General features: G+C 44.8%; 1 protein-coding gene across 1 annotated transcript in view; it reads left to right on the top strand.

The window, feature by feature from the left end:
- Positions 1 to 24,011, top strand: part of eno4 (enolase 4) — a 58,893-nt gene that overhangs the window by 31,043 nt on the left and 3,839 nt on the right. The window contains exons 6-10 of the mRNA XM_068002144.1: positions 5,722 to 5,853; positions 13,288 to 13,353; positions 13,615 to 13,773; positions 16,649 to 16,774; positions 17,844 to 18,036. Coding sequence (XP_067858245.1) covers positions 5,722 to 5,853; positions 13,288 to 13,353; positions 13,615 to 13,773; positions 16,649 to 16,774; positions 17,844 to 18,036 — 676 coding nt within the window. The remainder of the gene's footprint in view (positions 1 to 5,721; positions 5,854 to 13,287; positions 13,354 to 13,614; positions 13,774 to 16,648; positions 16,775 to 17,843; positions 18,037 to 24,011) is intronic.

The raw sequence follows: 24,011 nt of genomic DNA, 5'->3' as shown, positions 1-24,011 counted from the left end.
AAATGGGAGACCCCTTATTTTTAAACTGTGGCCCCTAGTTCTAGTCTCTCCCACAAGGGGAGGCATCCTCTCAGCATCTGCCCCTTCTAGTCCCCTCAGGATCTTATATGTTTCAATAAGATCACCTCTCATTCTTCTACATTCCAGTGTATACAGGCCCAACTTGTCCAACCTTTCCTCATAAGATAACCCCCTCATCCCAGGAATCAGTCAAGTGAACCTTCTCTGAACCACCTCTAAAACAATTATGTCCTTTCTTAAATAAGGAGACCAAAAAACTGCACACAGTATTCTAGATGTGGTCTCACCAATGCCCTGTACAACTGTAGCAAAACATCTCTACTTTTATATTCCATTCCCCTTGCAATAAATGACAACAGTCCATTTGCCTTCCTAATCACTTGCTGTACCTGCATACTAACTTTTTGTGATTCATGTACTAGGACACCCAAATCCCTCTGTACCTCAGAGTTCTGCAATCTTTCTCCATTTAAATAATATACTCCTTTTCTATTTCTCCTGCCAAAATGGACAAGTTCATATTTTCCCACATTATACTCCATCTGCCAAATTTTTGCCCACTCACTTAACTTATCTATATCCCTTTGCAGACTCCTTGGGCTCGAATTTAGCAGGCCTGCGGGTTCCCAGCGGGTGGTCCTCCGGGAGCGTCGAAAACGCGAACGGCGAAATTAGTGGGTTGCCCACGCGATCGTAGCAGGCAACCCACTAATAGGAATCAATTACCTGCTCCTCCGGGGTCCACGGCGCTGGCCTGCGCGTCGGTCGGGCTGCGCATGCGCAGTACGATCTGTCAGCTGGAGGCTCTCTAGTTAAAGGGGCAGTCCTCCACTGACAGATGCTGCAACCAATAGAACAAATTGCAGCATGGAGCAGCCCAGGGGGAAGGCTGCTCCCAGTTTAATGATGCCTCACCCCAGGTATCATCAGATGGGGTGAGGAGGAGGGGGAGGACACAGATCTTCCCCCCGGCGGGCGGGAGGAAGCGGCCTGCCTCTGCCACCAAGAAGGCCTGGCTCGAGGTGGCAGAGGGGGTCACCTGCGCCACCAACATATGGCCCACCTGCATACAGTGCAGGAGGCGCTGCAATGACCGCAGTAGGTCCGCCACAGTGAGAACACGAAGTCTTTCCCCTACACTCCGTCTGCCACAACACTGCCCCCACCCCAAATCTCCTTCGGCACCGCCAACACTATTCTGTCACATCACCCTTCATGCCCACTCACACCCCATCCTCATCTTACCTCCACCTACTCACCTCGCCAGTACTCATCCTGCCACTGACACGCGACCCAATCCTCATACAATCTCATTGCTCCATCCCATACTCACCCTCTCGTGCATCTCCCTCACGGCCAGCCTCACTCAACCTGCCACCACCTGTGCTGCAGCCACAGGGCATGCATCACATATGTGCAGTAGGCAGCGTAAGGCAAACGTCTCGTCAGCATGAAGGGGGTGCACAAGGGTGTCTGAGGGTTTGTCATGGGTGTTACCCATATTGAATTTCAGAGCAACAAACAGCACACATTATATTGACACCACCACTGCCATGTCTCCGCGAATCCTGTCCGTTGTGTCCAATAATGCCCGCTCCTGGGTATCACTATGAGGACCCACCACTGATGCCACCCATCGTGTTACTGCAGAGTAGGTGCAGGTGTATTTGCAGGGCTCGTCCGCGCAGATGACTGAGAGACATCGGCGGTGTAGCCGGCTGCACCCTGGAAGGATGCGGAGGAGAAGGTGTGGAGGGCAGTGGTGACTTTGCCAGCGACAGGTAATCAGTTGGTGCTGGGGCCAGCCAGGAGCAGCTCGGCATGAAAGAGGCTGCAGATCTCCACGACTACATGTCGAGCGAATCTGCGCCTCCCTGTGCACTGCTGCTCGGAGAGGTCCGGGGAGCTGCGCCTCGGTCTGTGGACCCTGTGGCGAGGATAGTGCCCTCTGCGACGCGTCTCTCTCTGCGGTAGCCCTGCCTCCTGCTGTGCAGGTGGGCGTGCAACAACACCGTGTTGGGGGGATCCACGTCTCTGCGGCGGACGGCGTGGACTGCGAGGCTGCTGGTGCTGGTCATGCTCCTCGTCCTCCGAGGGTGTCCACACACCACCCAACTGGCAGGTGTTGGTCTGAGGGGTTGTGCAGGGTAGGTGTGTGGGTCCTCGGACTGGGGCTGCGGTTTCGTGTCGGTCTGTCCTCTGGCTTGGCGGGGGGTGGTGGGGGGCAGGGGTTGCCCTATGTGACGCGGTGGCCTCCTGCGTGGGTGAGGGCTCTCCCCCGTGGAGCGCACCTTGGCACCTGCCACAGGCTGCTGGCTGCAACACGCCTGGTTTGAAAGGTACTGTTTCCCCCAGTGTGGGAAACTGACTGCCTTGAACCTAAAATCCCACACTTCCTCTTTTGACAGCTGCTTCAGCTCATTAACTGACCACAACGAGCAAGTTAAGTACTCTCAAGTGGAACCCCGCTGGCTTTAATTGCCTGCGGGATTCCCACCAGCGGGGCTTGCGCGCGCAGCCCCGCACGTCAGCGCGGTACCCGGAAGTGGCCGGGATTTCTTCGCGATCCGGTCACGTGACCGGAGATCGGGATTTTCGGGGCCACCCCGCTGGTAACCCGCCGGAAACCCGACCCTAAAATCGAGCCCGAAATGTTAGTAACACTGAATATTGTTTCCCAAAGGTAAGGAATATAGCAACAATGCCTGCTGAGCTAAGTGGGGGAGGGACCTATATTATGAGGACAGAGGATATCATGGGAAGATGATGTGAGGTACTAAAGAAGGAATATGAGTAAGGCAAAGACTGCAATCATGGATTTTATCTGAGGACACAACAAAAATGAGTATAATAAATGTTTTTTTTTATAAACGTCTCTCCTTGAGGGAATTAACTTTGTAGATAACTTAAGCTTTTCTAGTTATAAGGATCTTGTACGGGAAGGATGAACTGCACATAACCAGATAGAGAGCTAAACTGTTGGTGAAAATCATAAGAACAATAACTGGGATTCATTGAAGCTATTTGGCGGGCTGGGGCTAATAGTTTGATAAAAGTAAGTGAGCAGATGGTTGTAATTAATCAAGAGATCGGAGGTGATCATGTTTGTGGAAAGAAAAGAACTGTGAATATAATGGAAGGATTAAGCTTGGATAAGAAAGTATTTAAGGATAAGTATAATTCTAAGAGGTAACACAAAAAACATTGGTTTAAAATGACATGTTATAATAGGAATTCTTAACAGGTATGTCATTATTTTCATGAACTGGTAACCCATTTAATGGCTCTGCTAAAATAATAGAGCAAGGAATTTCAGACGAACATGTTAAGCATTCATACCTAATATCCTACAGCCTAATTTCAAGGGCATTAACAATAAACAGAGGCACACACTGAGAAAAATATTGATATTATTAGCATGAAACATGGCTGCGTGAAAGATGGACAACAAATGGAGCTAAGAGGGTATAGAAAATTTATGCAAGGCATATTAATTCAGATTAGTGGCAGCTCCAAGGACTTTCATGCTGTGTAATCAGAACATTTTTTTTAAAAAGTTTTCTGCTCACATATTGAGATGCTGAAACAAAACCCTAGTATTACAGTAATGATGTTACCCAAATGTCAGGAAGAGCTCTATTATTACAATATTTTACTCTATATAAAGCTAAAATAAACATAATACAAAAATGACGAGTTTTTAACACTTTTGCTTGCCCTGTCTTCCTTTTCCCCTATTGTCTCTTTTGCCCTAGTTTTTTTCTTATTGTTCAATTTTTATAATTTTTACTTTGCTTTTGCCTTAATTCTAAAACAAAGATCCTATTTTACATCATTGGCAATTTTTCTCTCCTCCTTTCCTGAAATGCTGACTATTGCTGGGATATGGTTCCACACACACCGTTGCCCTTGCTTCATGTTTGCACCTAGACAGCAATTCTTGGCCAGATACATGACTTTAGAGCAACATGACAGCCAAGCCTGATCTTGTTCTCATCTGAGGTCCAATTGACCCTACTGCCATACTATTTATATTTTTTCTTGAACCTCTGGGGTCCCTCTATCTATTCTGGAGATGGGATTCACAGTGCTCAAAGTTGGATTCTGATTGGCTACAAAGACCAGTTTTTCAGGCATTTAAGCCAAAAACTTGAGTTTCTGTTTCTGCCTCTTCTGGTTGTAGTTTCACTGGGGAAAAGGAAATTTCTTGTCGTTATTTCCGCCCTCATACTTTGAAGACTAGATTGTCGACCTTTGTATACACCTGCTTCTCCACTGGTGTCACGGAGGGAGGGAATTAGGTACTTCGACTTTCCACTACAAATCTGGCTGGTTCTAATGGATACTCTGAATTGTGTTTTTATATTAATTAGCTTTCCACCATCTACAGTCTCTCTCCCTCCACCTACCTCAAAATAACGGGAGTCAACCGAGTGTGATTCAAAACAACTTTTATTTGCCGCTGAAGTGGTTTCATTGAGTTGTCGACACTACAATTATAGAATAAGCAGGCTGTTAAAAAACTGACATTTTTCAGCAAACCAGAAATCACAGATATTAAACAATCAGCCTTAAATTCCTTCCGGCTTCCTATACGTTTAGAGGTACAAAGTGAAATGTTCCGAACAAAATTACTATAAGTTATAATAACTTCAGAGTGAGACTCAATCTAGTACACCTTACCTACAATTATCGAATAGCAGACTGTTCTGACAGCTAACGGGTGGATTTTTATAATGAAAATCAAATCCAAAACTTAAGAAAATATCAAACTAATTTATATCTTTCCCATCACCAAACATCTCTGCAACAGGATTTATTTATACTAAAGAGTTCCTGCTTATATACTTTGTCTAACATTGGGTTGTCATCTAGAATGTCCCTCCTTATTCAGAGGATGATACAGTGTTTCGAGGATGTCCCTCCTTTAGGTTAACTTTTACTATGTTCCTGATTTTGTGTTCTTTCTGACATGTGGAGATTCACATAAATGAAAGATTCAACTGCCTCCAGTCACAAGAAATATAATGCACAATAAACAAGCAATGAAAAATTAAAAATGCGCAGTTTCATTTGTCATACTAGCACCTCGCTCCTGTAATCCAAAACTGGTCTGTGTCATTATCTCCAAACAGGGAAGGTAGTACATTGTTTGTGCTAGATTAATGTTCATTTAATGTCAATCCTTCCTATGTGTAGGTCCAGATGCTTCAGTCTCTATACTGGTACGTACTACAGTAGCATTTATGATTTGTGCTGGTTGTAGTGTGGTGTGCTGTTGGATTTATATGATCCAAGTTCAGCCATGGAAAGAGTTCATATTAGTAGTGTATCAAACAACTTTCACAGCTGTAAAACTGTACTAAATATTCAAGTACAAACAGGTTTGATATAACACATCAACATTGACACTTGTACTTTTCGGTTAATAAATACCAACGCTCTGATTATGCAAGCTTTCTATGAGGCAAAACGTACAATCGTGATGCCTATACCTTGCTAGTAATTGACTATCTATGGAGTGTAAAGATAGCAAAATGCAAGAAATAGCAGCATTAACATGATGATGTGTTGGAAAATTATCATATTTAATGCAAGTTACACTGGTGCTAGAAAAATACTTTAAAATTATGTGCAAGAAAACCATCTACATATTTCCAAGTTTTAAATACAACCTAAAACTCTAATTTTAAATTTTAGGAGCCCCCAAAAGAAATGAGAATGCCACTTCCTATGGTAACTTTACTTAATTGTGGGAAGTCATCCGGAGGAAAATTAAAATTGATGAAGGAAGTGATTGCAGTTCCAAAACCTGGTCTCAGTTATAAACAGGTACAGCATCTCAGTGTTCTAACCATTATAATGTTTTTCCCCTTCATTAGCCAGAAGAACAGGTAAGACAGGATAGGCTCGATGGACCAGCTGGCCTTTTGCTATGTTTGTAAGGCTGTTGCAGAGGTAGTGTTTCCTTATTACTTGACCAATAGATATTCTCTTGCTCAACAATTATAGAATCATAGAAGTTACAACATGGAAACAGGCCCTTCGGCCCAACATGTCCATGTCGCCCAGTTTATAGACAGAGCTAAGCGATTCCACAACCAACGGATCAGATCAAAGCTCTGCAGTCCTGCCACATCCAGTCGAAAATGGTGGTGGACAATTAAACAACTAACGGGAGGAGGAGGCTCTGCAAACATCCCCATTCTCAATGATGGCGGAGTCCAGCACGTGAGTGCAAAAGACAAGGCTGAAGCGTTTGCAACCATCTTCAGCCAGAAGTGCCGAGTGGATGATCCATCTCAGCCTCCTCCCGATATCCCCACCATCACGGAAGCCAGTCTTCGGCCAATTCGATTCACTCCACGTGACATCAAGAAACGGCAGAGTGCACTGGATACAGCAAAGGCTATGGGCCCCGACAACATCCCAGCTGTAGTGCTGAAGACTTGTGCTCCAGAACTAGCTGCGCCTCTAGCCAAGCTGTTCCAGTACAGCTACAACACTGGCATCCACCCGACAATGTGGAAAATTGCCCAGGTATGTCCTGTCCACAAAAAGCAGGACAAATCCAATCCAGCCAATTACCGCCCCATCAGTCTACTCTCAATCATCAGCAAAGTGATGGAAGGTGTCGTCGACAGTGCTATCAAGCGGCACTTACTCACCAATAACCTGCTCACCGATGCTCAGTTTGGGTTCCGCCAGGACCACTCGGCTCCAGACCTCATTACAGCCTTGGTCCAAACATGGACAAAAGAGCTGAATTCCAGAGGTGAGGTGAGAGTGACTGCCCTTGACATCAAGGCAGCATTTGACCGAGTGTGGCACCAAGGAGCCCTAGTAAAATTGAAGTCAATGGGAATCAGGGGGAAAACTCTCCAGTGGCTGGAGTCATTCCTAGCACAAAGGAAGATGGTAGTGGTTGTTGGAGGCCAATCATCTCAGCCCCAGGGCATTGCTGCAGGAGTTCCTCAGGGCAGTGTCCTAGGCCCAACCATCTTCAGCTGCTTCATCAATGACCTTCCCTCCATCATAAGGTCAGAAATGGGGATGTTCGCTGATGACTGCACAATGTTCAGTTCCATTCGCAACCCCTCAGATAATGAAGCAGTCCGAGCCTGCATGCAGCAAGACCTGGACAACATCCAGGCTTGGGCTCATAAGTGGAAAGTAACATTCGCGCCAGATAAGTGCCAGGCAATGACCATCTCCAACAAGAGAGAGTCTAACCATCTCCACTTGACATTCAACGGCATTACCATCGCCAAATCCCCCACCATCAACATCCTGGGGGTCACCATTGACCAGAAACTTAACTGGACCAGCCATATAAATACTGTGGCTACGAGAGCAGGTCAGAGGCTGGGTATTCTGCGGCAAGTGACTCACCTCCTGACTCCCCAAAGCCTTTCCACCATCTACAAGGCACAAGTCAGGAGTGTGATGGAATACTCTCCACTTGCCTGGGTGAGTGCAACTCCAACAACACTCAAGAAGCTCGACACCATCCAAGATAAAGCAGCCCGCTTGATTGGCACCCCATCCACCACCCTAAACATTCACTCCCTTCACCACCGGCGCACTGTGCACCATCCACAGGATGCACTGCAGCAACTCGCCAAGGCTTCTTCGACAGCGCCTCCCAAACCCGCGACCTCTACCACCTAGAAGGACAAGAGCTGCAGGCGCATGGGAACAACACCACCTGCAGGTTCCCCTCCAAGTCACACACCATCCCGACTTGGAAATATATCGCCGTTCCTTCATTGTCGCTGGGTCAAAATCCTGGAACTCCCTTCCTAACAGCACTGTGGGAGAACCGTCACCACACGGACTGCAGCGGTTCAAGAAGGCGGCTCACCACCACCTTCTCGAGGGCAATTAGGGATGGGCAATAAATGCCGGCCTTGCCAGCGACGCCCACATCCCGTGAACGAATAAAAAAACAAAGTTTATACCACTAAGCTAGTCCCAATTGCCTGCACTTGGCCCATATCCCTCTATACCCATCTTACCCATGTAACTGTCCAAATGCTTTTTAAAAGACAAAATTGTACCCGCCTCTACTACTGCCTCTGGCAGCTCGTTCCAGACACTCACCACCCTTTGAGTGAAAAAATTGCCCCTCTGGACCCTTTTGTATCTCTCCCCTCTCACCTTAAATCTATGTCCCCTCGTTATAGACTCCCCTACCTTTGGGAAAAGATTTTGACTATCTACCTTATCTATGCCCCTCATTATTTTATAGACTTCTATAACATCACCCCTTAACCTCCTACTCTCCATGGAAAAAAGTCCCAGTCTGTCTAACCTCTCCCTATAAGTCAAACCATCAAGTCCCGGTAGCATCCTAGTAAATCTTTTCTGCACTCTTTCTAGTTATAAATATCCTTTCTATAATAGGGTGACCAGAGCTGTATACAGTATTCCAAGTGTGGCCTCACCAATGCCCTGTACAACTTCAACAAGACATCACAACTCCTGCATTCAATGTTCTGACCAATGAAACCAAGCATGCCGAATGCCTTTTTCACCACCCTATCCACCTGTGACTCCACTTTCAAGGAGCTATGAACCTGTACTCCTAGATCTCTTTGTTCTATAACTCTCCCCAACGCCCTACCATTAACGGAGTAGGTCCTGGCCCGATTTGATCTGCCAAAATGCATCACCTCACATTTATCTAAATTAAACTCCATCTGCCATTCATCGGCCCACTGGCCCAATTTATCAAGATCCCGTTGCAATCCTAGATAACCTTCTTCACTGTCCACAATGCCACCAATCTTGGTGTCATCTGCAAACTTACTAACCATGCCTCCTAAATTCTCATCCAAATCATTAATATAAATAACAAATAACAGCGGACCCAGCACCGATCCCTGAGGCACACCGCTGGTCACAGGCCTCCAGCCTGAAAAACAACCCTCTACAACCACCCTCTGTCTTCTGTCGTCAAGCCAATTTTGTATCCAATTGGGTACCTCACCTTGGATCCCGTGAGATTTAACCTTATGTAACAACCTACCATGCGGTACCTTGTCAAAGGCTTTGCTGAAGTCCATGTGGACCACGTCTACTGCACAGCCCTCATCTATCTTCTTGGTTACCCCTTCAAAGAACTCAATCAAATTCGTGAGACATGATTTTCCTCTCACAAAACCATGCTGACTGTTCCTAATCAGTCCCTGCCTCTCCAAATGCCTGTAGATCCTGTCCCTCAGAATACCCTCTAACAACTTACCCACTACAGATGTCAGGCTCACCGGTCTGTAGTTCCCAGGCTTTTCCCTGCCGCCCTTCTTAAACAAAGGCACAACATTTGCTACCCTCCAATCTTCAGGCACCTCACCTGTAGCTGTCGATGATTCAAATATCTCTGCTAGGGGACCCGCAATTTCCTCCCTAACCTCCCATAACGTCCTGGGATACATTTCATCAGCTCCCGGAGATTTATCTACCTTAATGCGCGTTAAGACTTCCAGCACCTCCCTCTCTATAATATGTACACTCCTCAAGACATCACTATTTAATTCCCCAAGTTCCCTAACATCCATGCCTTTCTCAACCGTAAATACCGATGTGAAATATTCATTTAGGATCTCACCCATCTCTTGTGGTTCCGCACATAGATGACCTTGTTGATCCTTATGAGGCCCTACTCTCTCCCTAGTTACTCTTTTGCCCTTTATGTATTTGTAGAAGCTCTTTGGATTCTCCTTTGCCTTATCTGCCAAAGCAATCTCATGTCCCCTTTTTGCCCTCCTGATTTCTCTCTTAACTCTACTCCGGCAATCTCTATACTCTTCAAGGGATCCACTTGATCCCAGCTGCCTATGCATGTCATATGCCTCCTTCTTCTTTTTGAAAAGTTGCTCAATCTCCTGAGTCATCCAAGGATCCCTACTTCTACCAGCCTTGCCCTTCACTTTATCAGGAATGTGCTTACCCTGAACCCTGGTTAACACACTTTTGAAAGCCTCCCACTTACCAGACGTCCCTTTGCCTGCCAACAGACTCTCCCAATCAACTTCTGAAAGTTCCTGTCTAATACCATCAAAATTGGCCTTTCCCCAATTTAGAATTTTAACTTTTGGGCCAGACCTATCATTCTCCATAGCTATCTTAAAACTAATGGAATTATGATCACTGGTCCCAAAGTGATCCCTCACTAACACTTCTGTCACCTGCCCTTCCTTATTTCCCAAGAGGAGGTCAAGTTTTTCCCCCTCTCTAGTCGGGCCATCCACATACTGAATGAGAAATTCCTCCTGAATACACTCAACAAATTTCTCTCCATCCAAGCCCCCAATGCTATGGCTGTCCCAGTCAATGTTGGGAAAGTTAAAGTCCCCTACTATTACCACCCTATTTTTCTTGCAGCTGTCTGTAATCTCCTTACATATTTGACCCTCAATTTCCCGTTGACCATTTGGGGGTCTGTAGTACAATCCTATCAAAGTGATCTCTCCCTTCTTATTTTTCAGTTCTCCCCATATAGACTCAGTGGGCGAACCCTTGGATATATCCCCTCTCACTACTGCCGTGATGTTCTCCCTAATCAAGAACGCAACTCCCCCTCCTCTCTTACCTCCTGCTCTATCTTTCCTATAGCATCTGTACCCTGGAACATTGAGCTGCCAGTCCTGCCCCTCCCTTAGCCATGTTTCAGTAATAGCTATAACATCCCAGTCCCATGTACCCATTCATGCCCTGAGTTCATCTGCCTTGCCAATCAGACTTCTTGCATTGAAATAAATGCAGTTTAATCTAGACTTCCCTTGGTCTTTGCCCTGCTTTCTCAGACCATCTGTCCGGTCATGTTTTGTACACTCTCCCTTACTGCCTTTTGTTTCTGTCACCACTTTACTTCCCACTGACTTCCTGCATCGGTTCCCATCCCCCTGCCACATTAGTTTAAACCCTCCCCAACAGCACTAGCAAACACTCCCCCTAGGACATTGGTTCCAGTCCTGCCCAGATGCAGACCGTCCAATTTGTACTGGTCCCACCTCCCCCAGAACCGGTTCCAATGGCCCAGGAATTTGAATCCCTCCCTCTTGCACCATCTCTCAAGCCACGTATTCATCCTAGCTATCCTGTCATTCCTACTCTGACTAGCCCGTGGCACTGGTAGCAATTCTGAGATTACTACCTTTGAGGTCCTACTCTTTAGTTTAACTCCTAACTCCCTAAATTCAGCTTGTAGGACCTCATCCCGTTTTTTACCTATATCGTTTGTACCTATATGCACCACGACAACTGGCTGTTCACCCTCCCCCTCCAGAATGTCCTGCAGCCGCTCCGAGACATCCCTGACCCTTGCACCAGGGAGGCAACATACCATCCTGGAGTCTCGGTTGTAGTAAGATGGACTTCTGTTAGTTTCTGAGATTGATTCATGTTAGTTTCCCCAAGAATGGGGATATTTCCAATGGCAGCCAGCAAAACACTGAAACACTAAAGATTCTGAGGGGACTCGATAGGGTAGATGCTGAGAGGATGTTACCCCTCATGGAGGAATTTAAAACTAGGGGGCATAGTCTCAGAATAAGGGGCCGCCCGTTTAAGACAGAAATGAGAAGGAATTTGTTCTCCCAGAGGGTCGTGAATCTTTGGAATTCTTTACCCCAAAAAGCTGTGGAGGCTGAGTCATTGAATACATTCAATGCTGAGTTAGACAAATTTTTGATCAGCAAGGGAGTCAAAGGTATGGGGAAAGGGTGGGAAATGATCTCATTGAATGGTGAAGCAGGCTTGAGGGGCCGAATGGCCTACTCCTGCTCCTATCTCTTATGGTTTTATTAGATTTTATACACATAGCTTATAGTTCGCAGTGGTTTATCTCTGGCAGGATTCAGGTATATTCAGGTTTATAGCCACAACTGTTGCTTCATTACTAAGTTAAGCATTCTAATTATTGTTACGAGGCTAGATGTTAGAGATCAGTGAAAAATAAACACAATGGCCGTGAAAATCTGCAGGCCAGAAATCCTAGCACTTATAGTGGGATTGTGCACTCTGGGAACCTCTATCACTGACCCGGGCAAACTTTTCGGGGTCAGGGGGAATTTCCATAATTTCCCTGCATCACTCGGAGTGCAACAATGAAGCAAGCAATATAAACCAAGCTGGGAAGTCCAATATAAGTACCAGGTCGCTTTAAAAATGTCATACTAAGTCTTTGAGAATCTTAAGTCACAATCCTGGCCTGAACCTTCAGTGGTCTCCACATCTGCTGATGGTCGAAGAGGTACTTCTGGTCTGACCAGAAAAAAACCTCCGTCATCTGGCCCCAATGAAGGCCCAGGATACTCTGATAATCGGAGTCCCTGACCCGGCCCCTCTTACATTGATGGCCATGTTTGGGGCAGGCAGAGGCTCCAACCCCAAACAGGCCATGAGGAAACCAATGTTAGGTTGGGACTAGCGTATTCAGATTGCAGCATAGTTTCCTGCTTATCCAGCATACCCCCGCTGAAATCATGGTGGGAGTACGCTGGAATGGCTGCGGATTTTCAAGGCCAATATCATAAGATAGGTTTGGATGAAGGCCCTTCTACCTAGTTAATTTCATCATTTCAGAATACCAACCTTACCATTCGCCTAAACTTACCATTCGCCTAAACTTGCCCTTCACAACCTGAACCTTTGCCTCATGTTATTGTAGCCACGTAGTGCCACCTGTATAATTCACAAGCCCCACAGGATTGACTAAACTATGCTGTAGTATCACAAATAGTTTATTTTCTGTAAACCACTGATTCCTAGCATATATTCTAGTTATACAATAAATCATAACAAATAGTGCTGTTTTAAATATATTTTAAACTTAATTTTGTGTTAGTTTGTTGCTGTTTTCAGGTGTACTTGCTGGCTAGATGTAGAGTGATGCACTTGGTAAGGTCTGCTGATGCAGTCCTGAATGCTATTTAGAGAATGAGAGCACAGTAAAAATCAGGCTTTAGTTCAATGGATATTTTTAAAGAAATATTTTTCAACTTTTAAAATGCTGAACTATGAAATATCACTGCTAAGGACTCATCTCTGCCTGATATCTCGAAAACATAACAAATTCCCATCTATCCCCATTTTGGCAACATGGAGGCGAGTAAGAGAAAGAGGAAGAAAAAAAGAAAGTAATTCAGGCAGCTTTTAAAAAATCAAACAGCTTTTAATGCTAGTCTGGAAAATCTGCTTACTCTATCACCACCCAGGAATGATGTGAGAATGTAATCATGACTGTTTGAAACTGTCTTGCAGAGTCTTAAGATGATGATGGATCTTCAGCAACAAATTACCAAATGGATGTTCGGACCAAAATCTGGAGTAAGAATATAATGAAGAGTAATGCAGTATATTATGTATCCCAATTAAACACCCAAGAAATCAAATTCATTTAAAAATTGATCAATTAATCTAATTTTATGAAGATCCTTTTATGTTCAATGTTAAGATTAAAATATTAGAAAAAAGACGAGAAGCTTTATCGTCTGTATTTTTTGGTGGCAGGGGTTAAATCACTTAATCTTTTAAACAAAGCACGTAGATAAAATAAATAACTTAACTGTGCCTGTTTGTTACATTCAGCCTGTAGCAATGTCTCATTTAGGCTGCTGGAAGAAAGGATATGATCATACAGAACAGCCTTTTGAGTTGATCCAAGAGGCCTGTAACACACTAGAATTGACGCTGGGGGAAGATCTACATTTAATGCTCAACTGTGCTGCTCATGAATTAATGGATTATGTGAGTTAAAGTTAAACTTACATAAATTTATCTAATTATAAAATCTATATTCCAAAATTCTTATCCTCGTGTTCAAATCCCTCAAAGGCCTCACCCCTCCCTTACTCTGGAATTCTCTCTCTAAATCTCTCTGTTTCTCTCTCCTCCTTTAAGATACTCCTTATAACCTACCTCTTTGACCAAACTTTTAGTCACCTGTCCTAATGTCTCCTTCTTTGGCTCGGTGTCAACTTTTGTCTGATTACGCTCCTGTGAAGCGCCTTGGAACGTTTTATTATGCTAAATGTGCTATATAAGTACAAATTGTTGTCGTATATATTTAGTACTTATTAAGGTGATGAATAACTCTGCTAGGGAATGAATTATTGGGGTAGAAATTAAGTTGTTGACACTGTTGGTTCAGGGAAATTAAAACTGGGGCAGAGGCCTTGTGTCCGAAGTGTACTGAAAATGCGTTCCCTGGGATTTTCCGCTTGGGCAGCTCTATAATGCAAACCTCATTAAACTCTCTAATTTCCTCTATTTCTCGTCGGGCTTCTTGGCCCCATAATTCCCACTACCTTATGCAAATTGGTTGATACCTGCCGAATGCTTGTATAAGCAGACACACGGGGGAATTTTAACCCCCCCACCCAGGACGGGTGGGGGGGGGCATAGGGGTTAAAATTTCAAAAATTGGAAACCCGACCCGAACACACCCACTTCCGGTTTTAACAGAGGTAGGTTGGGGGGGCGGGCGGCTAACCTGCTATCGAGAGGCGGGTCACCTATTTAAATATGTTAATGAAGCTGCGTGCCTCAAATTTTACGTTTAATGTGCCCTCCCACGATCGGTGTCCCCCGCACCGCGATTGGTCTCCCTCCCTCTCTTCTCCCACCCCCCCCCCCCCGCCCCCGATCTCCCCTCCGACCCACGATCTCTCCCTCTCTCCCTACACAATCTCCCCGTCTGCGGCCTCCCAGTGCAGACCTTCCTGCCCGACAGCCAGTCAGCCTCTCAATCTGGCTGCCTGCCTGCCGGGAGACGAAGAAAAAGTATTTAAATGAGGTCCTGCCGTTAAATTCGGGAGGACCTATGCGTTACCAGCATTTCCGGGGTTTCCCCCGCTTCCACCCCACCTCCCCATAGATATCGGGGCCCAGCCTCCACAAAGCAGCTCTGGTTCTTCTTAAAGCTGTGCTGGATGACATTTTACATTCACATCTTTCTGACTTTGTCTTTGGAGCATTTTTGGATTACTTGGTTTAAATTACTGTCATAACATTGTTTGTTTTAGCATCGATATTTAATTTTTCCATACAGTTTGGTCTCTTTTTAATACTTACCATTCAAGATGGCTTTACTGAGAGAGGTAAGAGCCCCCCTACTCCCCCCCCCCCCACCCCCTGCTGCATAGCCTTCCTTTGGAAATTCCTTCTCCACTAGGAGCTAGAGGACAAGGATGATTTTCAGAGGGTTCATCTGCCTGTACCTGAGGTGGGTGGCACAGACCTATCGTGGCCCAGAAAGGCTGGTCCCCAGACCCTGCCAGAGCTCCCCAGCCATGATGGAGGCGACTTGACAAAGACAGCCTTTCTCCAGGTTGACACTGTGCCATTGAGATACCATCTTGTATCAGCAGAAAAGTAGTCATGAGAATTAGAAGTTGAAGAAGCATGTGCAAAACCAGCACACCAATCTTAGTGTAAGTGATGATGCATTATGCAGCTAGTTTGTTTCACAGTGAATTGAGGTGTTACAGCCTTGGAAGATGTGAGTGTGGCAAAGTTTTCAATTATATGTTGCATGTTGAAGGTGTGCCCTCCTGAGGTCTGAGATATAACGTTGTGAGGGTTTGGCATGAATGACAAATACCCATGGAAGAGGCAACATTTTGTGGTACGAAATCTTTGGGCTGTCCATGAGATACATGGTACTGTCGGGTTCTGTTTCCTTGCCAGATTCCTTTAAGTGTGCCGTTGTCATCTGCATCTATTCCCAAGTCCTACAGCTAGTGTACACAGTGTTAAACACCTGCTACCAGAAATGGCACTGCTGTCTTGCATGGAGAGTACCCTGAAGTACCAAATTGTGCAACCTTCCTCACACCCACTTCATGGAGCCGTATGTTTATTTAGCCATCCATCAAAGTGGAAGTTGAACGCTGTACCACTTTATAGCTCACCCACAGATTCTGTTTTGTGTCTCCACATTGTCTTTCCTTTCATTTCATTTTCACCTGCTATTTCTCCAACCTCCTGCCTTTGTTAGGACTGAAAAATATCTGAAATTGATTTTGAAGTTTGATAAAAGCTGAAACAAATATTTGTTCCAATATGCAGACACTTACCTTTAAGTACAGATATCTATTTAATTTTTCACTTGCCCCTGTTGAGCTTGTTCCCTGCACAAACTCAAAGCTGCATTGGCAGCTATGTTGTACATAATTATTCAAAGAGTTGGATTGGAAATTTCCGGGCAGTCAGTTCACTACTCCGCTGGCTTGTGCTGCTCCAGCAGTGCGGCAAGAAGCCTTAATTGTGTGGGTAGTTGAATTTCAGCTCAGTTTTCCTCTTCTTGATTGAAGATCTGAATCAAGCATCTCCAGGTCATAAATGTTTCATATTAAATTCTCCTACTAGACTTTTCCAATAATGTACCTTAATCCAAACTGTAGAAGAGCACCCTTTACTGGATGATTGTGGCCTTTCTATTTTCCTGGCTTCTCAGATAGATCATCCAGTTATGATCAAATTTGTGCTGTGAACTCATGCCTAGTGACAACAGGGTTGTCTGTTTAAATTCAGTTCACTGAGGACCTTTAACACCTTTCTACCATAAACTCTAAACTGAAATTGGATAACGAACGAGCATTTTCCTTTTTATGAATTCCAGGGCAAGGAGAAATATGAAGTTATAAGTGGAATATTAAAACATCCTGATGAAATGATAGAACTGTACACAAGCCTGGTAGCGAAGTATCCGTCAATTATTGGTCTGATAGACCCTCTTCGGAAAGAGGTTAGTAGCTGTCACTTATATTAGCCTGAAAGATGAACAGTAATATCAAAATAAAGTTGCAAAATTATCAAAACTGTAGAAATTTATGTACAATAAATTCAATGTGAATGTAGAACGTGAACTATTGTACAATCAGGTCCAGAAGCCTCATTTTCATTCAGTCTATAAATAGCAAACCTGCTACAAATCAACAACACATTTATAGAGTGCCTTTAACATAGAAAAATATCCTATGGGTCTGTGGTAGCACTTTTGCCTCTGAGTCAGAAGGATGTTGGTTCAAGTCCCACTCCAGAGACTTGAGCACAATATCTAGGCTGACACTTCAGTGCAGTTCTGAGGTGCCGTCTTTCGGATGAGACATTAAACCGTCTGCCTTCTCAGGTGGATGTAAAAGATCGCATGGCACTATTTCGAAGAAAAGCATGGAAATTCTGGCCGATATTTATCCCTCAACAATATCACTAAAAACAGATTATCTGTCATTATCACATTGCTGTTTGTGGGACGTTCCAGTGTACAAATCGGCTGCCTGTTTCCCACATTACAACAGTGACTACACTTCAAAAGACTTCATTGGCTATGGCAACACCTTGATTTTAAAATTCTCATCCTTGTTTTCATATGCCTCCATGGCCTCATCCCTCTCTATCTCTGTAACCTCCTCCAGCCTTACAACCCTCCGAGATCTCTGCTCTCCTCCAATTCTGGCCTCTTGCGCATCCTCGATTTTTATCGCTCCACCATTGGCGACCATGCCTTCAGCTGCCTAGGCCCTAAGCTCTGAAATTCCCTCTCTAAACCTCTCTACCTCTCTCTCTCTCCTCATTTAAGACGCTCCTTAAGACCTCCCCCTTTGACCAAGCTTTTGGTCACCTGTCTTAATATCTCCTTATGTGGCTCAGTGTCAAATTTTGTTTGATAACACTCCTGTTTTGCACCTTGGGACATTTTACTACGTTAAAGGCGCTATATAAATGCAAGTTGTTATATTTAATTATCTTGGTTAATTGAAAAAAATAATCACTTATTTTACAACAAAGTGATATCCATTTGTTCTTTTACTCAGGATGCACAGCAATGGAGTAAGCTGTGTTTTCTTCTTAGTCCCCGGTGTTATATCTTGGCTGACGTAGCTTCAAGGTCAATAGACAAGCTCATTACAGATGGCCTGGATGAAACCCAATACAGTGGTTTGGTTTTGAAACAAACCAATCAATCCACAATATCTAACCTTGTTCAAGTAGCTAAACTGATGGAAGGTATGTGATTTATAATCTAGGAACACATAGTGGCCTGTAGAAGTTATTACCATTATTAGCTTTAAAATAATTATCAATTAACTTGATGAATTCCATTTTTTTTAATCAGAGAATTCAGGATCCTGCTCTTGAATAAGAACCAACAATACTAAACAACAGCTTGCTTTTATGTAAAACAGTGAAATGTCCTAAGGAAGCCTAGCAGTGGGAGGTGACCAAAAGCACAGCCAAAGATTTAGGTTTTATGAAGGCTTTTGAAGGTGAGGAGAGATGTAGCAAAGTGAAGGAATTCAGGGAGGCAGTTCCAGAGAGTGGGGCCATGATGATATGATGGTACAGTGGAGGGAGTGGACAATGCATAGCAACCACAGTTGGAAAAGTGGAAGATGTGGGCAGAGGCCCAGGACTGATGGAGGTTACAGAGCTAGAAAGGGTGAGACCAAGGAGGCATTTGAAGACAAAAACGAAGATTTTAAAATCAATGCATTGAGGCACAGTAAGCCAATGAAGGCCAGCATGGATTGAGGTGATAGATGAATAAGAGTTTGTGTTATATAGGACATGAGTAGCAGAGTTCTGTAAATTGAAATTCGAGAGGGAGCTTGGTGTAGTTTTTTTATGAAGGGATAGATGATGATGGTAAATGAGTAAGCAGCAATCATTTATTTCTGTCTGTTGTGCAGCCATTTTACATCCCAATGAGTAACCTTAGTTGACTTTTCATAACTACTCATTGTTGGCTATATCTCATTAGTTTCCAACACATTCATCACGGTTAGTTCTCAGATTTATTAATCTTCTTCACATTTAATAGTAGAGTAGATAAAATTATGGGTAAGGTAGATTTTTAATTAAATCTAGTTGTAGCAAACTGGATAATTATATAATAAACTGTATTTTACTACAGCTGTTACTAATTGAGGAAGGACAGGTAACCTGTGTATGTTTATATGTGTGTGTGTGTGTGTGTGTGTGTGTGTGGCCGGGGGGAGGTGGGGGGTTAGTTATAGCTTGTAGTGTTTCTTTTAGTCCTACTCAACACAAGTTTAAGAAATAACAAGAGGTCATTTTTTTCTATGTGTCGGTGTGTTTGTATGCAAAATCTTGGACAAGATGAGAATCTAAATGATGATGCTTAAAACGGCTGATGTGAAGTTGGAAAGAATAGCCGTAGGGTGTATTACGTTAATGTAATCTTATAACTGCAAAATTATAAAGTATTTTGGTTTTAAAAAAACACAGCTAGGCTGAAATGTATTCATTAATAAATATTTACAGATTGAGACTAGAATGGAATAGGCAGATAAGGACTGCTGAAAGCAGGTTTTATCTGTGCATGTTGTTGGGAGGGGTCAATTGAAAATGCTTCCTTCCGATGATCAAGTGGAACATCTTTTATACCTATAAAATATGTGAAAGCAGATTCATGTACATACATAATGTTTATGATGGGAAATATTTGGATTTTAGTAGATTTAGTACCATATTTTACTAGGTACCACCCAGTAGGTAAAAAACTTGATGTATAATCTGAAAATTTGCTTTGGTGGTAAAACATATATTTCTACAGCCACCATTTCCAGAACCCTAATGGTTAAACCTAATTGTGAATAAAATTCCTAAACTTGTATTACTCCGAACATTACCATAATTATTACCACACTTACTAAGAATGTACAGGGGAAAAAGAACTTTGATCGACATTTAAGCTTCGTTAGAACAATGCAGGTTACTGGGCGATCAAATAGAATTGTTTAAAATTCTGAAAGGATGGGACAGGGTAGATAGAAGCAGACTGTTTCCAGTAGTTGAGAAGTCAAGAACAAGGGGCCATAGTAACAAGATTAAATGTAAGAAATTTAGAACAGAGGGCAGGAGATACTTCTTCACACAGAGAGTTGTGAGGCTGTGGAATTCCCTTCCAGGTTGGTGGTTGATACAGAAACTATGTCAACATTCAAGATTAGATTGAATAGGTGGATCAAGAAAAAGGGGTTGAAGGGATATGGGAAGAGAGTGGGTAAATGTGATTAGAACTATTCCCTCATATGGAGGATAAACCCCAGTTGGGCCAAATGGCCTGTGTCTGTGTTATAACTTCTGTTTCTATGTATCCCTGGAAAAGGGGCTCCAACTCAAGGTCAAGTGATAGATCACCTGACAACATAAGAGGCTGATTTTCAGAAGTAAAAAATCTTCGTCCCACACAAACAAAAAACAAAGAGGCAGATGAAATGTCGAAACGACCAAAAATATCAGAGTAAATAAGGGACAGAGACGGGCAGCTAAACAACTGAAAGTCAGGAAATGCTGCAACTCAAATCCCAGACCGCTGATATAGCTCTCAAAGAAAACATTGCTGCAGAGATTCACAGCATTGTGGAGATAATGGGGCTGAAGGTTGCCTTGGAGGGTTGCGCAAATGAGGCGATAGCGAATTGACGGCCTGTTTTACACTCTGCCTGATTTTCTTTTCCATGGAAGTCAATGGAAAGGAAAACCAGAAAACGCTCTGCTGATTTGCTGTTGCCTGTTTTGCGCTACAGGCCAAGACAAATTTCACCCCCAATGTATGGATAAACTGAAAGGTTTTTGTGAATTATTTATGTTATGTTATGAATTTACTTTTACATTTATATAGACCACTGACTCAGCAAAAAGCATGGCCACTCAGAGAATTCAGAAAAAAATATATGTGCAATTTGATTAATTTTGTGGTACTTGCTGATTCATGAATGGGAATTTTGTTTTAAAATGGAAGAAGTGATTGCTTGGGTTTCTGTATTACTTATACCTCATTGGTATATTTTGTTACTTTTGCTGTATTTATATTTAGTCAGTTAGATACTTGATTGGTTCAAATAACAACTTATCTGATAAGTTGTCAATCACAAATTTTTGATCCAGGGGCATGAGACTATCTAGAGATGATGCCTTTGAAAGGTTGATTGGCATTAGACACAATGGGCTAGAAATTTGGCATGTAGCATGTCGTTTCGGTGCTATGTGGTCTCCCGAAGTTCCAAACTGATGTCCGGAATGCATGCAGATGCTTCTAGCGTTAAATGCGCCGGACGCCATCTTGGTAAAGGGTTTTGCGTACGCGCAGATAACAAATGCCGGCAGCACGTAAAGTAGGGAGAATATGCATTAGATCAGTATACAACACTGATTTAAAGTGATAGACACCATTTTGGCACTTAATGCTCCACTCAACGCACAAACACCTGAACATGTTTTAGAATGGAGGACCCCCCCACCAGTGCTATTTAAAGGGATCATGCAGGTGTTGCAGTTTCATTGCTGGATTATTGCTTCTGGCTGCTGGTGGAATAGGAAGTGTTTGTTGAAGCTCCCTATACTTAGAGAGTTGCTGTAGTATATTTGAGTGTGATTTGGCGGGTACTGCCTTACGGTTGGTGTAATTTACAACAGTGTTTGAACAAGATTCCTGGCAACCATGGATGGTCTGCTAGGGCTCCTGCTGGGCACAGAACATGACTGGGAGCATGCAGAGAGGCCACGCAGAGCAGGTCAAGCTGCGAAGAGAGGGAGGAGGAGGAGGAGGTGCAGGACACTCAGCAGGAGACCATATCCCATGAAGGCCTTCAGGGAACAATACTCTTACCTCCAGATGAGCGAGGATCAGTGCATCCGACGGCTGAGTTTCACCAAAGAGGTTGTGACTGAGATTTGTCACTTGCTGCAGCCACAACTACAGCCTCAGAGCAGGGCAAGGACAGCATTGCCTGTGGCTGTGAAGGTAACCGTGGCGCAGAACTTCTATGGCTCTGGATGCTTTCAGGCTCTGCTGGCGAGCTGTGCAACATCTCACCGTATGCAGTGTATAACAGAGGTCAAGGAGGCACTACAAGAGATGCGCAATGGGTTCATCATGTTCCCTCTTGAGAGAAGCGGAACGAGCAAGCACAAGGGTTTGCTCGCATTGCAGGTTTCCCCATGGTGCAGGGTGCCACTGACTGTACGCATGTTGCTATGCGTGCTCCACATGTCAACTCGGCCAGCTTCATGAAACCGAAAGGGGTTCCACTCCCTGAATGTGCAGCTGGTGTGCGTCCACATGCAGCGCATCATGGAGGTCAATGCCCGCTATCCTGGGAGCAGTCATAACGCCGTCACTATGCGGCAGTCCAATATGCCAGCTATCTTTCAACCGGCTCGGCAAGTCAAAAGCTGGCTACTGGGTGACGAGGGCTCGCTCCTCATGAGGTAGCTCCCGGTCAGGAACGCACGCACACATGCAGAGCAGGCCTACAATGAGAGCCATGCTGCCACACGCAACATCATTGAGCATACCATAGGCATCCTAAAGCAACGCTTCCGCTGCCTGGATCGTTCTGTTGGAGCCCTGCAGTACTCAGCTGAGCAGGTGTCAAGCAGCGGCGTGGTATGCTGCATTCTGCACAACCTCATCATTACGAGGGAACAGTTCTATTATCCAGCAAGACCCTGAGCCTGAGGAAGAGGCTGAGGTTGAGGGGGAGTAGACGGAGGGGGAAGTGGAGGAAGACGCAAGGGATTAACAAGGAACACTGGCCCTGTCTGCCAGGGCTCTGCGTGCTCACCTGATCCATGGGCGATATCAATAACGTGAATGACATCTCCCAAGTCACCAACAATCCTACACTCCCCATTCGTCCTCTCCCACATGACCATCAAATCGCCTTCCATATGATTACACATTGCTTCCTCCCTCAGCTCATCGCAGAAATAAAAACCACCACCAAATGCAAATTCAAATTCACATTTATAAATTAACACGTCATAATTCAAACAAAATGAGATTATTTACCCGTGTGCAGTCCCTTAGTGTCTGTCATTCGTGTGCCTTTACCTATCCTAATGCTCCTACAAGTTGCATCCCCAGTGGCTGGAGCATGGCTGGTAGAAGGCTGCTGACCTTCAATGGAGGATTGTGCAGATGGCCTTAGAGGACAACCTCGTGGAGCTCTGGGCTGGGAGGGCCCGACTTCAGACTGCATCATCTCAGCCTGGGCTGCAGCAGTCTGGCCTGGCTGGCTGATAGGCAACAGCAAGGGCACTGGTGGAGTGGCAGGGGTGGGAGCAGGAATGCTCTCATCCGGACAGAGGACAGCAGGTTCGACTGCCGTGGCGCCACTGCCACTCGCACAGGGCAGAGCCTCAGCACTCCTGGTAATCAGCTAGAGAACGGATTGCTGGTGTGCTGTGACACCCTGGAAGCCCCATTCCACAGTGGTACCCAGAGACACGATAGCAGCAGTCTGCGCTTCCACTGAAGCTTGCAGGCCTTTGATCACATCACATTTGTGCTGCAATGGAAACTGCGACATCGACCATCAGGTGCTACATCACGGTGGGTTCCTCAGGTGTGCTGATGGAGCTGACCACCCGTTCCATGTGGGTAAGGATAGGCTCCAAGCTCTGTGCAAAGCCCTGTGCCAAGTTCAAGGTGGACTCCTCCATGCCCCTTGACATTGTGCGCAGGCTTTCTGGCAGGCTTTCCAGTGCACCAAGCATTTGGTGGTGTATGCCCATCAGCCATCTTCTGTAGCCTGGCCCATCGATGTCATCATCTGATCTCTTGGCAGCAGAACCATTGTGCCACCTTGCCTTCCGACGAGCTGGCACCTGTGGTATCTATTCCCCCCACCCCAGCTCTTGCGCACGTGCCCGGTTTCTCACCACATGCAGATCCCTCCTCTAACCTAGCCTCTACAGGACGTGCAGTGTCAGTCTCTGAGCTGATGGACGTGAGTGTCAGATCAAGTGACGGTGCGGCTTCATTATCGATGTCCTCCTCCTACTCCTCGGACGGTGCCGGTTCCAGTTCTTAGGTATCTGCAATGACAAACCAAAGCAAGTTGAGTTGTGGAGTGGGGAGAGGAGCAAGTAAGACGTGCGTGCTGACACCATCTGCAGCACGTTTTTTTTTATTTGTTCATGGGATGTGCGCGTCGCTGGCAAGGCCAGCA

Source organism: Heptranchias perlo, chromosome 21, assembly GCF_035084215.1.
Source record: "Heptranchias perlo isolate sHepPer1 chromosome 21, sHepPer1.hap1, whole genome shotgun sequence".
NCBI classification, from domain to species: Eukaryota; Metazoa; Chordata; class Chondrichthyes; order Hexanchiformes; family Hexanchidae; genus Heptranchias; species Heptranchias perlo.
Note: the sequence above shows the minus strand (reverse complement) of the source record. Positions and strands in the feature narration are given on the sequence as shown.